The sequence below is a fragment of the Ursus arctos genome, unplaced genomic scaffold (genome assembly GCF_023065955.2).
Source record: "Ursus arctos isolate Adak ecotype North America unplaced genomic scaffold, UrsArc2.0 scaffold_3, whole genome shotgun sequence".
Lineage (NCBI taxonomy): Eukaryota > Metazoa > Chordata > Mammalia > Carnivora > Ursidae > Ursus > Ursus arctos.
Window position 1 is genome coordinate 61,482,072 of NW_026622985.1, and position 17,931 is coordinate 61,500,002.

The 17,931-nt window shown below is 32.6% G+C and overlaps 1 protein-coding gene across 1 annotated transcript in view; it reads right to left on the reverse strand.

Annotated features, from left to right (window-relative positions):
- Window positions 1–17,931, reverse strand: part of DPY19L2 (dpy-19 like 2) — an 83,975-nt gene that overhangs the window by 38,802 nt on the left and 27,242 nt on the right. The window contains exons 8-12 of the mRNA XM_026509105.4: window positions 17,261–17,352; window positions 15,749–15,848; window positions 8,872–8,949; window positions 8,017–8,103; window positions 2,124–2,183 (exon numbers count right to left, since the gene is read on the reverse strand). Coding sequence (XP_026364890.2) covers window positions 2,124–2,183; window positions 8,017–8,103; window positions 8,872–8,949; window positions 15,749–15,848; window positions 17,261–17,352 — 417 coding nt within the window. The remainder of the gene's footprint in view (window positions 1–2,123; window positions 2,184–8,016; window positions 8,104–8,871; window positions 8,950–15,748; window positions 15,849–17,260; window positions 17,353–17,931) is intronic.

Genomic DNA, 17,931 nt, shown 5'->3' on the forward strand with positions numbered 1-17,931 from the left:
CTTTATGTATCCATTTTTTTTTTTTATTTCTTTCTGATGTTCTAAGATTTCTTCTGGTCGTTTACCTTCTGCCTCAAGAATTTCCATTAACTATTCTTTAAGGATTGCTCTGCTAGCAACGAATTTTCTTAGTTTTCTTTCATCTGAGAATGTCTTTTATTTCCCCTACACTCCTAAAAGACACTTTCACTGGACATGTAATTTGTGGTTGACAATTCTTTCAGCATTTGACAAACGTTATGCCATCTCCTTAAGGCTCCATAGTTTCAGATGAGAAGGTTACCATAATCCAAATCAGTTTTGTCCTATAGGTAACAAATCATTTCTCTCTGCCTGATTTTAAGGTTTTTTTGTCTTTAGTTTTCAAAAATTTAATTATGATATATCCTGGCATGGATTTTGTTGGGTTTATACTACTTGGGATTCACTCAGTTTCTTGACTCTGTAGATACATGTCTTTTACCAAATTTGGGAAGTCTTCAGCCATTGCTTATTCAACATTTTTTCAGCCCCACTCTCTTTCACCTCTCCTTGTGGAATTTCAATGATACAAATATCTAGATGTATGCGTGTATATGTATCTATATGTATGGGTCTAGAAGCAAGGACACAGTGGTAGCAATGAAAACACTCAGCACTCAGATCTTTGGTTTCTAAATACCATACAGAGTAAGATACACAATGTAATTTTTATTCCACAGGCATGAAAGAATTACTGGGAGTAAAAAGGTTTGGGGGAGGGGTTTGTAAAAAAAAAAAGTGTTAGTTCACAAAACATCTTTGCTTTTCCTTTGTCTTTTATGAAAAAAAAAAGGCATAAAAAGCCAAAATATCCTTTGCATTGTCTAAATGAGTAACATGATTTGTTTCTCCCTTTTGCAAAAGACTGACAATATCAATTATATCAACTTCAAAATATAAATTTAAGCTGAACATTAATTATATCTCAACTTTTTTCTCCTTAGATTTCGTTTCTTTGAAATTCTGGAGTTGAAAGCTTAATTTTTTTACTCTTTCCAGTCTAAACTATAAATACTTAAGACAGTAAATTTTCTTCTTAGTACAGCTTTGACAAAATTCCCTAAATGTCCATGGACACTGTTCTATTTGTTGCCATTTTTCAGTAGTTTGTAATGGAAATTTTGACTTTGAGTTCAGTTACTAAATGAAGATCTTTGAATTTCCCATTGATTTCTTGGTTTAATCTTTTAAAAACTGCTAATTTTTCTGAAGTAAAAAAAAATCACATATTAGAAGGGCCATGTCATCTAATAATTCAAGTGCACAAATATTCCTACATCTTCATCATTAGGGATGGGAGAAAGCCTCCAGCAGTGAGTAACTGGCAACTCTGTCCATTTTGTTCTTTTGCATTCTGGATAGAAATCTACCTGATCTTACCAAACTTCTCCAGTTTTACCCTATTAATACATCATATGTAATCACATAGTTCTTCAATACAGGTTTTATTTTTAATAGGTATACATCTTCATTAAAGACCAAGAGAAAAAGAAGGAATGTCATCTATCCAATATTATGAGAATTAGTAATTGCAGTGCCTACCTAATAATATACTTATTTTACTTGGAAACAAAACACACAAATATAGCGGTAACATGGGCGATCCATTTGCATATTTGGGAAGAAGTCAAACAGATTAGGTAGTGGCTGAGTTGAAATAAGAAGGGGCTGGGAGACTGTAGGGAAAATGGTAGAGAAACAAAAATAATAGTCTAAATTGGGAAGCAGAAGAACAGACAGATGACAGATGTAGAAAAAACAAAAAGGGAAAGTGGGGTCAGGACTACAGACTCAGTTATTTTGAAGAGAAAGTTATTAAATCTAAAGAGAGAAACTCAAGACAAATAGAAATTTAGAAAGCAAGGCAGTAACGGTACCCCAAGATGAAAAGTAAAGAGAGGCATGAACGTAGCATTGAAATAACTAAACTCATTTCTTGATAATGACTTGTAGATGTTACTAAGGGCTATTTCTCGCCCTATGTGAGTAGGTATTGATAAGATTTATTGACCATAAATCATTCAATTTTTAAAGTATATTGTCTGTATTCAGTTTATAGAAATAAAGAGTTTGAAGAAATGGTTAAAAATGTTGAACCTTACCCAAAAGTTGAGTTCAGACACTCCCAATCTTTGAATTTTATTTCTCTTTAGAATTATCACCTAAAATGCACATGATATAAAATGAAACAATTAAATAAAATTGACACTTTATACGAATGATACATTTCAAAAATTACACAGTCACCTGCTTCCACCTTGGCTATCGCCACCCATTTTCCTTCTTAACTGTTGATTTTTCAAAATTTGGACCTGAAAAATTTCCTTGTAGTGACAGCTAAATGCTTTGTATGCCAAAAAGTTGCTTTTACAATCAAGTTAATCCCTCACTGAGTTACTTGGGATGTCTTGTGCAGGCCACTCCTCTGAGGGTGTAGATGGTATGTGGGAGGTGTGTGCATGCAAGGGTATATATGTAAGTCACCCAGCAAAATCAGCGGTCTAAATTAACATGAAAACCTTTCCTCTCTGAATTACTAAATATTTTTAAATGTTTAAAATATGTCTAAGTGAACTTATAAGAAAAAAATGAATTTTCCAGGTGTCAGAGAAAGGCAGATGACTTTAAAAAACGGAAACAATTAGGAGAAAATCTAGGGCAGTCTTAAAGGAGGACTGCAGAATAAAGTTTTAACTATGGGCTTGCATCAAAAGTAGAAAAGGGCTTGGGACTATGGAAGGTAAGAAAGTGGACTTAAGACATGCATAAAGCTGGGGTCCTCCAAAACCATACCCTTTACCCTTTAGTGCTATCAACTAAATGTTTATGTCCCCTACCAAACACGTGTTGAAACTCTAATCCTCAATGTGACACATGGGAACGTGAAACCTTTGGGAGGTAATTAGGCCATGAGGGCGGAGCCTCATGAAGGGGACTAGTGCTACTGTACGAAGAGACATGGGAGAGATGTCTCTCTCTCCACTTCATAAAGATATAGTGAAGGCACTTGTCTGCAAATCAAGAAAAGAGCCCTCACCAAGAACCAAATTGGCTGGCACCCTGATCATGGATTTCCCAGCCTCTAGAACTGTGAAAAATAAATTTCTGTGTAAGCTATCCAGTCTACAGTATTTTTACCATAGCAGCCCAAACTGACAGACACACAATGACTAGGAATACTCCTCCTACCATCGCTACCAGGCGATAAGGTATTTGTTTTTTTCAAGTTTGGGGTAAAACAAAAACAAAAACAAAAACAAAACCTTCCTATGAGAAACTGAAATCTTAGGCCTGTGTATTACTTAGATTTTGAGTGGAATTTTGCATCATCCGGTTAGCTCAAAGTGAACCAGGACTCCTGAACTTCCAACAACAGGAAAATATAAATGTACCAGATTATACACAGCAACTGTAATAACAAAATATAGAAACAACATTGATGCCCAGACATTGGACAGTAGTTGAATTATCTATGGAACATGCACAGTGCTGTACTATGAAACTATAAAAAGAATGAAGAAGAACTCTATAAAATTATATGGAATAATAGCCAGGATAGGTTGTTACATGATATCTACAATAGGATGATAAGCCAAAGTGCAGAAATCTATAGTATGCTATCTCTCATGTAAATAAGAGGAGATATAATTTTAAAAATATGTAATATTTATTAGTGCAAAAAAAGAAAAAAACACAACCACATGGGCAAACCAGAAAACCAATGAGATATCTTACAAGAAAGGTAGGACCAAGGTGAAAAGAAAGGTGGAGAATGATGTAAGAAGAAATGGGAATATAACTTTTTGTATATTTGTATATTTCTTATTCTTAGAAACATGGTATTTCACCCCAAAAATAAATTATTAAAATCAATCAGGATGGAACTTCTGCTTCTGGTCAAGTTGATACAACAGGAACCATACATACCCTCCTATCTGAAACAACTAAACCCAAACAAAATAGATTATAAGAGACTACTATGAACAACTAGATGCTAACAAATTGGATTATACAGAAGAAACAGACACATTCCTAGAAGCATACAATCTACCAAGACAGAATCATAAAGAAACAGAAACTCTGAGCATACCTATAACTAGTAAGGAGATTGAACAAATAATCAAAAAACTCCCAACAAAGAGAAGACAAGGACCAGATGGCTTTGCTGGTGAACTCTACCAGATATTTAAAGAAAAATTAATGTTGACCCTTCTCAGACTGTTACAAAAAACTTAGGAGGAGAGAACATTTCCAAACATATTTCAAGAGGCCAGCATTTCCCTGATACCAAAGCCAGACAAGGACACTACAAGAAAACTAACCTACAGACTAATATCCCTGATGAACATAAATACAAAAATTCTTAACAAAACACAAGCGAACCAGATTTAACAGCACACATTAAAAGGATCATACACCATTATTGAGATTTATCTTGCAACTAGGATGGTTCAACATATGCAAATCAATTAATATAACATGCTACATTAACAGAATGAGGGATTAAAAATCACAAGATCATCTCAATAGATGCAGGAAAGCATTTGACAAAATTCAACATCCTATCATGATAAAAACTCTCAACAAATTAGGAATAGAGGGAAATTACCTTAACATAATAAGGGTCATATTTGAAAATCCCACAGCTAACATCGTACTAAATGGTGAAAAACTGTAAGCTTTTACAGATGAAGAACAAGGCAAGGATGCCAACTTTCATGATTTCTATTCAATATAGTACTGGAAGTCCTAGCTATAGCGATTAAGCAAGAAAAAGAAATAAAAGGCATAAAAATTGTAAAGGAAGATGTAAAGCTATCTTTGTTTGCAGATGATGTGATCTTCTATGTAGAAAACACTAGAGATCACACACATACACAGTTAGAATTAATTTAAAAAATTCTGTAAGGTAGCAGGATACAAAATCAACATACAAAAATTTGTTGTATTTCTACACACTAACAATCAACACTCTGAAAAGGAAATTAAGAAAATGCTCCCATTTACAATAGCCTCAAAAACAATAAAGTTTTAAGAATAAACTTAGCTAAAGAGGTGAAAGACTTAATACATTGAACTACAAAATACAGCTGAAAGAAACTAAAGACACAAATGGAAAGATAGTATTTGTCTTTCTCTCTTATTTCACATAGCATGATGCCCTCAAAGTCCATCCATGTTGTTAAAAATGTCAGGAAAACCTTACATGTTTACCTTTAGCTATCATTTTCAGTGCCCTTCATTTGTGTAGAACCAGACTGACATCTAATATTTTATTCCTTTCATCTGAAGGACCTCCTTTAACATTTATTTTAATGAAAATCTGCTCATCATAAAAATCTTTATTTTGCCTTAATTTTTGAAAGATATGTTTGCTGGGTATAGAATTGTAGATTCACCATATTTTTTAAGTATTTTATAAAGATATTGCTTAACTGTCTTATTGCTTGCATTTTTTCTTATGAAAAATCTACTGACATCCTTACCCTCTGGTTCTATATTTAATATGTCTTATTTCTCTGGCTGTTCTTAGGATTTTCTCTTTATCAAAAATTTTGAGCAATTTGATCATCACGTGCCTTATTATAGCTTTCTCTCAGTTTCTTGTACTGGGATTCAATACAATTCCTCATTGCTCAGTTAATAATTTTCATCAAATTTGGAAAATTTTTGGTCATTATTTCTTCAAATATTTTTCTACCTCCTCCCAACTTCTTTATTTAGGCATGTACTTTATTTTCCTATATGAATTGTAAGTGAAGGATTGATACATCACCATTTTGTTATCCCTATTGAGTTAATGGATCTGGCACTAAGCACTGATGGCTGCCACCATATAAAGAGAGGCACCAGATATTATGTGCCTCCTGATGAAAAAACAATACTATAGACTCGCCAAAGGGATCAAACCTGTATAAGTTTTAGGTCCAATTATTAATATACAGTTGACCCTTGAACAACATGGGCTTGAACTGCATGGATCAACTTATACATGGATTTTTTTCAATAAGTACAGTACTGCAAATGTATTTTCTCTTCCTTATGATTTCCTTAATAACATTCTCTTTCCTCTAGAGCTTACTTTAAGAACACAGTACATAGTACACATAATATATAAAATACATGGCAATCAATTTTTTGTGTTATCAGCAAGGCCTCTGTCAATGTTATCAGTAGTTAAGTTTTAGGGGAATCAAAAATTATAAGTGGATTTTCAACTGCATGGGAGCTTAATGTCCCTAAACCCCCTCCCTGCACTATTCAAAGATCAATTGTATTATAAATAAAGAAGGCAAAGGAAGACATAAAGCTAAACCATGAGGATTCGAAGAGCAAAATCTAGAACACAGAAACCTCCAGATGTTCAATGACCTGAATTCTTAAAAAATAAATTTCTTGGAAATAACACCAGGAAGATACATGAAAAAACTGTAGATAAAAATAGAAACTTAAGTGATGAAACTATAAAGGAAAGCTAGGAGAAATTACCAGAGTCTAGATAGTTATTTCTGCTTTAGCCCAGTGCAGGGGAGTTATAATTGGTGCAGGGCACATAGAGGGCTTCTAGAATGGTTAGAAAAGTTCTAATTTTGATTTAATGGTAGTTTAAGAATGTTTGTCAAAAAACAGTACATTTATCAGTACTTATTAGTATTAGTCAGTACTAAGTATATAAAACATTTGTTTTATGCAGTTTTCTATATGTGTGCTATATTTCAAAATAAAATGTTTTCATAAAAAAAGGTAGATGATTGCAAGTCCTCTACTTTGTAATGCTATCAAAGTTTGATAAATGTTGAAAATGTTTTTGGGGAAAAAGAAATAGGAGGGATTACTTACTATGAGGCCAAAGGAAAAAAAGCTTGGGGAGCAAAATGTTAAAATATAGGTATAATTTCAAGAGTTAATCAATGCATCACACATGAAAAAGTGCCATATTTTGGTATTACTGTGGTTCATATAATTTCTTACATCATGGAAAGAGAATATCGCAGAAACATTCCAGTGCAGGAAAACACTCCACGTTCTGGCTCATGAATATCAGAAATGTGACTATAAAGTAACAAAACAATTTTATTGAACCACCATTCTAAATACATGTCCAAATGAGTGTTATCCCATGAAAGTAAGTCACATGAGGAGACTATACATTATTCTAATCATGTTGCCATTGCTCGAAACAGTTTGAAACCCCTCTTTCCAAACTGCCTTCAGAGATAATTTAGTTATGGTCAAGAAAATCAGTCTAATTATTGTCACACCGTATTTTTTTTTTAAGATTTTATTTTTATTTATTTGAAGAGAGAGAGACAGCCAGCAAGAGAGGGAACACAAGCAGGGGAGTGGGAGAGGAAGAAGCAGGCTCCCAGCTGAGGAGCCTGATGTGTGGCTCGATCCCAGAATGCCGGGATCACGCCCCGAGCCGAAGGCAGACGCCTAACGACTGTGCCACCCAGGCGCCCCTATCACACCGTATTTTGATCAAGATCTAGATAACCCAATATCTAACCACCCACTTTGTTCACAAGACTTTGGTCATTTCCAAAAATTAAATCCACCTTTGAAAGATGAAGATTTGCCACTAGTGAAGATATCCAAAAGAATGTGCCACAATATATGAAAACATTTCAGAGGAGTTCCAAAAATGTTTTGGGAAATGGTAATGTCATTGCAATAACTATCTAGTGTACTGAAGTGATATAGAAGGAAATAACTAATTTTAATTATAAATTATGGCATAGTTTTGAAGTAAAGCTTATTACCTTGTGATGGTTTTCTAAAATATTTACCTGGACATTAAAGAGATAAACTTTGTATTGTATTCAGTTTTCAAGAATGAGAGAGAGAAAAAAGCACTATTTGGGAAAAAGTTTTTCACGTGGGAAATAATCAGTGAAGGGCACTATTTATTCTCCTAAACTTATATTACATGCGTAAACCTACTATTTGACAGGTAAAAAAAAAAAAATCTTCATATGCTTAGCAAACACTTACCAATGTCATTAACAAAGATGAAGAATAATAAGAAGACAAATACATTGGATTTCCAAACATCAACACAAAACAAAGGAGAACTGAAGCCTGCAAATTGAAGAAAGGAAACATCTGTTTCATTGTTATTAGATGTATAGCATAATGCATACTTTGTCTACATACATAGTAATTTCTAATACAAACCTCATATGCATAAATAAGATTAATAAATAGATAAATCCTGGCCAAATGATAATAGAATTTCAATACTCAGATAGGGTCTAAGTTTTTCAACACCATAAATTATATACAGCAAAATTTAATTTTATTTCTCTGGTACTTGATATAAACAAAGCAGAAAAAAAAGACTATTGCTTCTATTGATTCAATAATGGAGTGATACAATAAGAAAGACTTAGTTGTAAGTATTAATTTTCTAATCTTATTTTTGTCGGACTACTTGAAGATTTCCATCACTATCAAAGCTTTATTTTCTTACTTAAATATATGTTTGTGTTTGGAAACCAAGATTTAAAAAATGCAAAAACATAAAATTTACAGTGTCATATTAATGCAAAGTGCTAAAAATCTCAGGTCTTGGGGAGAAAAAGCAATTTCAAAAGTAGTGACAATAATGAATAAAACACTAAAATTAAAAAAAAAATTATGTTTCACAGAACATAAAACATCTGAATATCATAGATCTGAATATTATATAGATATATAATAATGTAATCTTTCCTTCTAGATAATATCAACATTATATATATTTATTAAATACTACTTGCAAGAAGGTACCCCATAAAATAGAGTCAGTTGTTTTATAAATCCTGAAATCTTATTTTAATATTTGATTTATAATATTAAAAATGTTACCATGTTCATATAAATGATCTTCTGAAATTTGTTTGGCTCAATGTACCCCACAACATACATGGGAAATAATGAAGCTATCTGAAATGAAAATATTAAAAAAGCAAACATGAAAAAAGTCAAAAACAAACACCTCACTATTCATAAGAAAAGTAAATATAAGAGTAAAATTTATTTCCAATAATGACCGTCAGAATAATTTGAACCAACCTTATCATTAAGAACTAGAATAAATAGAAAAAATATTTCAAAACCTATATGAAAGCCACAGATTACTAACAAAGCAAAAAAGAATTAGGAAGTTAAAAACAGAGAAGAGATGAAAATCTACAGTGATGAGCGTGACATTTTAAGTTGCTTTTATCCCAGAAGCATCTGCCAATTCCAACAGAAGGAGATTCTAATAGAGGCAGTTGGGAGATTTCGATAGACTCTGTACTCAGGGCACACCAAGAATGTGATCTCTGCTAAGTCCCCAAGCTTTGGTTTGGGCTGTAATATGAGAGAACCAGAAATTAAGCAGTCCTCAGGCAGACTAAAGCCCACCTTTGAATTAGCTCATTCTCTCATTGCATGTGGGTGATTCAAGATTGTTAGTGCCTTTACTTGCCTACCAGAAGCAAATCTTATCTGGAAGAAGTTAATATCAACGTAGTCCCAAATTAACTCTGTAATTGTTCATGTACAATATCCAACACCACATCAAAACTAACCAGATACAGGAGATAAGACATTATCACTAGAAATAGATCCATAAAGAATCTACTTCATGGGTCAGTAGATATTTTATGTAAAAAGTCAGATAGTAAATGTGTTATGCTCTGTGTGCCACATACAGTTTCTGTTGTATATTCTTCTTCTATTTTTTTAAACGATACTTTAAAAAAATGTAAAAACCACTCTTTGCTTGCAAACTATTCAAAAACACGTTTGGCATCATCAGACATAGACTTTCCTTTTGATATGTGCAAGGAAATAACAGATAATATTGAAAATTCCAGGAGAGTATTGGAATAGAAAGTGAATAACAGAAAGTGGAACGTTTAACTAAATATTACAATAATCACTATTAAGAAGTCAAAGATGGATTTAAAAGCAAGTTAAACACAACCAAAGAAGTGAAAAATTGGAAGTTAGGTCAGAAGAAAACATTTAGAAAAAAGTATAAAATGATAAAGAGATGAAAAACATATGAAAGAACATACTAAATACAGAACACATAGTGTAAAGGTCTAATACATTATACTGTATATCTCAGAAAGGGATGAAGGGATGAAATAAAAGCTATATTTAAAGAGAGTATATCTGAGACGTTCTCAACATTTATAGAAGAAATCACGGATTCATAAAATATTACAAATCCCCAACAAGAGATAAATTAAAACAAACAAAAACCTGACCACACTTAGGGATATCATGGTAAAAACGGCTCGCAATCAAAGACAAAAAGAAAACTCTAAAGAGCTGAACACTAGCTGACTTTAAGACTTACCAAAGAGCTGCAGTAATCAAGACAGCATAGTATTAGAAAAATAATAGACAAATTAAACAATGCAATAAAACAGAAAGCCCAGAAGCAAATCCACACAATTACAAGCAAATAAACTTTTGACAAAGGAACAAAGGTAATTCAATGGAGAAATGACAGTCTTTTCAAAAAATGGGCTGGAAGACTTGGACTTCCATCCACAAAAGATGAACCCAGACCTAGACCTTACTCCTTTCCAAAAAAAGTAACTCAAAATGGATATTAGACCTAAATTTAAAATGTAGACTATGAAACTTCTAAAAGATAACATAAGGAAAAAACCTAGATGACCTTATTTGATAATGAGTTTTTAGATATAAAATCAGAAGATGACCCATGAAAAAAAATTAATAAATTGGACATTCTTAAAATTAAAGACCTCAGTTCTGCAAAAAAACACAATTAAGAAAATTAAAAGACAAAGAAGAGACTGTGAGAAAATCTTTGCAAAACTCGTATCTGATAAAGGTCTGGTATGCAAAATATACTAAGAACTCTTAAAACTCAGAAATAAGAAAATAACCCAATTTAAAAATGGGCAAAAGATCTGAATAAATATCTTACCCAAAGAATATATACAGATAGCAAATAACCACATGTTATTTACCATGTAAAGATGGTAAATGTAATATTCTATTAGGCAACTGTAAATTAAAGCAACAAGGACATACTTCTACATACGTATTAGAATCGTTGAAATCCAAAAACCTGATAAGATTGTCAATTTCTTATAAATTAAACATAGCCTTACAATACAATCCACCAATCACACTCCCGGATATTTACCCAATTAAGTTAAAATCTTATATGCATATCTTCATTGGATAAATACCTGTTCAAGTCCTTTGCCCATTTTTTAATAAAGTTGTCTTTTCCCAGAGTACTATGAGTTCTTTATATATATTTTGGATATTAACCTCTTATCAGATATGTGGTCTGCAAATACTTTCTCCCGTTCTATACATTGCCTTTTTACTCTGTTGATTGTTTCCTTTGCAGAAGCTTTTTAATTTGATGCAATCTTATTTATCTGTGTCTCTGATAAGGGATTAATTAATTTTAATTAATAAATTAATTAATAATTAAATAAGGGATTTTATTAATTTTAAGAATTGAAAATAGAATCTTGAGAGATAAGCACTCTTATGTTCACTGTAGCACTATTCATGTATCCAAAGTGTGGACAATGTTCATAGCAGCATTGTCCACAATAGCTAAATCATGGAAGGAGCCTAGATGCCCTTCAACAGATGACTGGATTAAGAAGATGTGGTCCATATATACAATAGAATATTACTCAGCCATCAAAAAGAATGATTTCTCAACATTTGCTGCAACATGGACAGGACTGGAGGAGATACTGCTAAGTGAAATAAGTCAAGCAGAGAAAGTAAATTATCATATGGTTTCACTCATTTATGGAACATAAGAAGTAGGAAGATCGGTAGGAGAAGGAAGGGAAGAAGAAAGGGGGGGGTAAACAGAAGGGGGAATGAACCACGAGAGACTATGGACTCTGGGAAACAAACTGAGGGCTTCGGGGGGGGGACTGGGATAGGCTGATGATGGGTATTAAGGAGGGCACGTATTGCATGGTGCACTGGGTGTTATACGCAAGTAATGAGTCATGGAACTTTACATCAAAAACTAGGGATGTACTGTATGGTGACTAACATAATATAATAAAAAAATATTATTATTAAAAAAAGGAAATAATTATGTTGGAGCCATGTTACTTTGGAATGTTTCTATGGTAGCTTTTTTAAATTGAAAAATTAATATTTGCATATGGTTAAATAAAGTCAAACAACAGGAAAAAAAAAAAAACTAAAGTGTGGAAATAACCTAAATCACAACCAATGAATAAATGATTAAAAAGTGTGTGGTACACATACAATGGCATATCATTAGCCTTAAAAAAGAGGGAAATCCTGTAACATGGAACAATATGAATGAAACATTATGCTAAGTGAAATAAGGTAATCACAGGACAAATAGCGCACGATTCCACTTTATGAGGTATCTAGAATAGTCAAACACATAGAAGCAAAGAATAGAATAGTGATAGCCAGTGGCTGGATGGATAGGAGGAAATGGGAAGTTGCTAATCAATGTATATACAATTTCGGTTATGCAATATCCATAAACTCTGGCAGTCAGCTGCACAACACTGTGCTTGTAGATAACAATACTGTACTCTATCTGCACTTACAAGTCTTTGAGGAGGGGATGTCTCATGTTAAGTGTTCTTACCACATACACAGATGCACTTAAAATTTTTTAAGGCACATTACATAGAAATGGAAAGAATGTTTAACAATTGTGCACATCATAATACTGCATCAAAATATTTAAAGAATTTGCAGAACTGAAAGCAGACATAGACAAATCAAATGTTAAAGTGGAAGATTTTCAGAGTAATCTAGGAAAACTAGATTCCTCTTCTAGTAACTGAAATAAACAAAAATAGTAGATATCTAAATAATTTGAATAGCACAATTAACGGACTTTGCCTAATTAACACATGTAGGACTATATACCTAAAAATATAAAATACCCAATCTTTTAAAATGTATCAAAAATAGAAAATTGAGTGTACTCTATTATCCAACTGCTTTCCTATATAAGGGAACAAATCTAATGAAACATCGGTAAAATCTCTAAAAGTCTATGTAATATTTTTAAAGGAAATTAAACAAGAACTAAATAAACAGATATATATCACGTTCTGTGGTCAAAAGACACAAAATTTCAAAGATCTCAAAAAAAAATTTTACTGAAATGAAGCTTTTCTTCAAAATGAAAAGGAAAAGAATATGTATGGAACCTCCTGCGATTTAATCTATATTTGGGGAGTGTGGGGGGAAACAAGTCTAGAACACAGGTTTTAAGAAGCATTAGGAGGAAAAAAATGGGAGTTGCTTTCTGCTTGTCTCCTGTTGAGTCCAGCTCATTTAATAGAATAGTTACAGTTGTTAAAAGGAGGTTCATAAATCCACCTTGTGAGGAAAATTAATCTTGACGCTAATTATGAAAAATGTGTTATACAGGTACTTATGCAGGAAAGCAATTAGATAACAGAGTACACTCAACTAATTATAGTTTCACAAAGGTACAGAAATATTCTTCAAATGGATATTTCTTTTATTAATGCTTCGTGAAAGCTGAAAGCATTTTAGCAAGGAAATAAGATAATATAGCCAAGTGTATAACCTTCAATAGAGAAGAGTTCAAAGGCCTTAGAGATGCAACAAAAATAAATTGGAAAGTGCTGGAGCTCTGCAATTGGACAGACTTTATTTTAATTTAATCTTTGAGCCTCTGGGTCTTTATCTGTAATATCCATCTGACTGGACTCCTTGAGGATTAAATGAAATAAACTCTAATACCAAAGTCTCACATATGTTAGTCTCCCTTTCTTTCCTCTCATAGACCAATATTGTTAGGATATCCGAGTCTAGACCACCTTTCTTAAGTATCAGAAATAAGCTTTGGCAGAGAGAAAAACTTCATGGGTGAAAATTCTGCTCAGTTGCTGAAATGTTGTTATTTGAATTGCTGGTTGAAGAGAGAACCCTCTCATTTAGATACAAGCAACAGAGTCAACATTCTGCTGTGAAACTGTAGAAAATGGATTTCTCTTCTTCCCTCCAGATGAAGGTTTCATCATGATCCTGCAGATACTAGCCTCAAGGTGAGTAGGTCTGAGGATGGGTAAAATTTTTTTTCCAGGAAACAAAAAAGAGTTTTGAATCAATTCAGGGCTTGGACCAATTTTGTTCCTGAAATCAAGGATGAGTGCATTCCGCATTGAAAACATTAAATTGAAATGGAACATAAAACTCTTCTGTAAGCTAACTTTTAATTCTCTGTTACCTATACGTAAAATTTAACGTAAGATGGACCCTGAAGGCATTACGTTAAGTGAGGTAAGTCAGACAGAGAAAGACAGATACTATGGTATCACTTACACGTGAAATCTAAAAAAGCCTAACTTGTAAAAACGAAGAGTAGAATTGTGGTTATGAGGGGCTAAGGGGTGGAGGGATAAGAGAAACCTCAGACAGAGGGTACAATTTGCAACTAGAACATGGTAAGTTCTAGAGATCTAACACACAGCATGGTGATTATATTCAATGCTGTATTATACCCGTCAAAGTTGCTTAGAGACTAAATTTTAAATGCTCTCACCACAAAAAAAGAAATAATAATTATGTAAACATAATAGATATGTTTAACACTAAGGTGGTAATCATATTGAAATATAATAATGTTATACCAAATCAACATATTGTATACCTTAAACTTACAAAATGTTACTTATCAATTATATCTCAATAATGAAAGAAAAAAGACAAAAAAAAAAAAAAAAAACCAAACTAAAAGCCCAGCACATGTTTTGAATGGAGAGAAAATCATTAAAGCAATATCAAAATTACCCAAACAACTGCTTGAAACAGTCTCATCAGCACCAGTGAATTAATAAATGTGCTTGCAAGGAAGTGATGCACATTAGAAATCCATGCTGGCATGTGCAAATAATCAAAACCACAGACTTTCTGTGTTACAACCTGGAAGGGCCAACTATAAGGAAGTAAACCAGAGAGAATACTTTAAACATGCAGCACCTATTAAGTTGAGGTTATAATTTAATTTTTGTAGATAACTAGCAGCACAAGCCTTCTTGGCACAGTTTCTCGCTGCCAATAGAGAACATTATTATTATCAGTGTTGGTTAGTCATGTGGACAGGAGTTCAAATGTAAAATTTGGGTATTATGAAATTTCATCAAAATCAACCTTTTATTACTTCCCCAGCTCAGTTTCTTGCCATTAGTTACTTAGTTGTTTGGGAAACAGGATATGGCCTCAAATTCACTCAAGTAATGTCATGCTTGAAGCTCTGAGAAATGGTGTCCGGTAAGATTCTGCTCTTCAGACAAAGAGCCAACAGTTAGCTAGATTAGAAGCAGATACCCCTTACCATGAAGAGTAGGATTGGCCCTTACCATGTTGTGTAGCTTGGCATCCAAAATGATTCCTAAGATAAAAGGAAAATCTACAGGCAAATTTATAGACATCATCTCAAATACAAACAAGAAAAACTGTGAATTAAAATAATAGGAAAAAGTCTTTTGCATGTTGATCATTAAGATCTGCCTAACTAAACCAATACACTAATAGAATATAGATTTACATAATTTTTTCAAAAATCATACATATATGTAAACTTTATAATTATTCCACATTTTGAAAATCTATTAGGGCAGAAACATAATAACATTATAAAACTTCTATAAAAACAACCAAGTACATCTTGCATTCAACTTAAATTAGTTTAAAATCATCTTACCTGTGTAAAAAGTATAAACTGAGCAAACTGCCAGGGAAGCATAAAAGCAACATTGGAAAGACAGAGTGCAATAAAATGCCTTCTATTATTGTTCGAGGTCCTTAACAGAGAGAATTGATACCAATAAGTTTTACCATAAAAGCAGCCTATCACTAAACAGAAAAGCTAACTGAAAAATGATGAAATCTAATGACCCCTTACCTTTGATCTAAGATAACAAAATATAGTTAAATTTAAAAGCCCATTAAAAAGAAGTGAAAATACCTGGGTTATAAAAATGCTTAGCATAAAACAATCTTAATTAGAGCTTTAAATATTATATCTAGTTTATCGATAAATAAAATACTTTAAACATAAAAGTTTATTTTCCTTTCACTATGCATGATACTAGAAATTTAATACTCCAGCAATGTGGTCAGAAAATGGAGTGTGAATTGACCCTGCATATCTCAAAATATGTAGCCTATACAAGCAGCAACAGTTTTACGTACCACTGCTTTTAGATTCCAAAAAGCAATGAAGATAAGTGTAAGTGTTGGTGCAATATTAACAACTATGAGAACATTGTAAAGAAAAAAATTAAAACAATGACTGAAAAAGAATTCTAAACCACAGTTATAAACTACTGTATGTTGAAGTTTAAACTGTCCAGTCTGCAATTAGATGTGTCAGTAACCAACACCTTTTACCACAGATGGTTTTAATTATCTCTTAAAATATGAAAAAAGAAATATAAACATTTTATGTAAATAATAAAACTGTAGGGGCGCTTGGGTGGCTCAGTCGTTAAGCATCTGCCTTTGGCTCAGGGCGTGATCCTGGCGTTCTGGGATCGAGCCCCACATCAGGCTCCTCTGCTGGGAGCCTGCTTCTTCCTCTCCTACTCCCCCTGCTTGTGTTCCCTCTCTCGCTGGCTGTCTCTATCTCTCAAATGAATAAATAAAATCTTTAAAAAATAAAAAATAATAATAATAATAATAAAACTGTAGCTGTTCTTTTTTATAAAAGTTGTATTTGATTTTGATAAATTCTTATACTATGGTATATAAATTTTCAAAAACAAAATTTTAAATGTTAGTATCGTTTAGTAATATTATCACAAAATATATTAAGTTCTCAGTTACCTTATATTTACCAAACAAAGGTGACTTTTGGCTAAGCTACAGAGTATACAGCATATGTACTCAAAGCTACAATCCTAAATGTCAGAGTTAACACATTTCATTCCATGAAACCCCTGACTGGTCAGATTAAAATCACTTCCAAAAATTGGAAAATAAACCATCTTTCTAGGAATTTAGATTACGTAAAACCTGTAGTCTAGACTCTTAAGTGGAAAGCAATTTTTTACATAGTAATTTTAGATTATTTTCTCAACTGGATACTCTATTTTTAAAGTAACTAAAAATAAAAGGAAAACTAAATTTGATAATTATAACTTAATAGGTTGAAGTATATTTTAAGAAACTTGACTTATAATTTAATTAGATTTATTTTATAGATAAAAATTACCTGAGAATCAAAGTCAAAATGCACATCTGAAGTACAAGAAATGGATATGAAAAACTTTCCCGGAGAGGTGGTGTCCACATTACACGAGTAGCCTGAAATCAATAAAATACTTTCTTCGCTTTATGTTCCATCACAATAAATATAACTCTAAAAACCATGAATAGGCTGGTTTTAATAATTCTAATACTAGGCTCATTAATTTCTGAATGGCTGGGATAGTTTCTAAGTTTCTGGAGCTCTCTTAACGGGCATACAGGCATTAGAGAGCCATTAACTAGCAAATCCAGAAAGCAAGTAAAACATAAGATGCCAATCATAAGAAAACCTAAAGGACAAACTGAAAAACCAGATCCACATTCCAGCTCTATAGTGAGGACCCTGGCATCTCAGGGCTTTGGCATGTATGCATGCCCAGAAAAAATCTAACCAAGTGTCATGGAGGACATTCACAAACACCAAGAGAGTTTATACATAACAAGTTTAATGAGTATAGACACACACTACAAGTAATTAAGATTGTCTCTGAATTTGTGAAATATACCTTTAAAAGAGTTAACTGTAAATTTTGAAAAACACCTGGAAGTATTTGGAAATCACTAATGTGATTCATAAATGAAAGTATTGACATTTTGTATAGACTTTAAAACTATTTTTAAGACATGAGTGAGAAT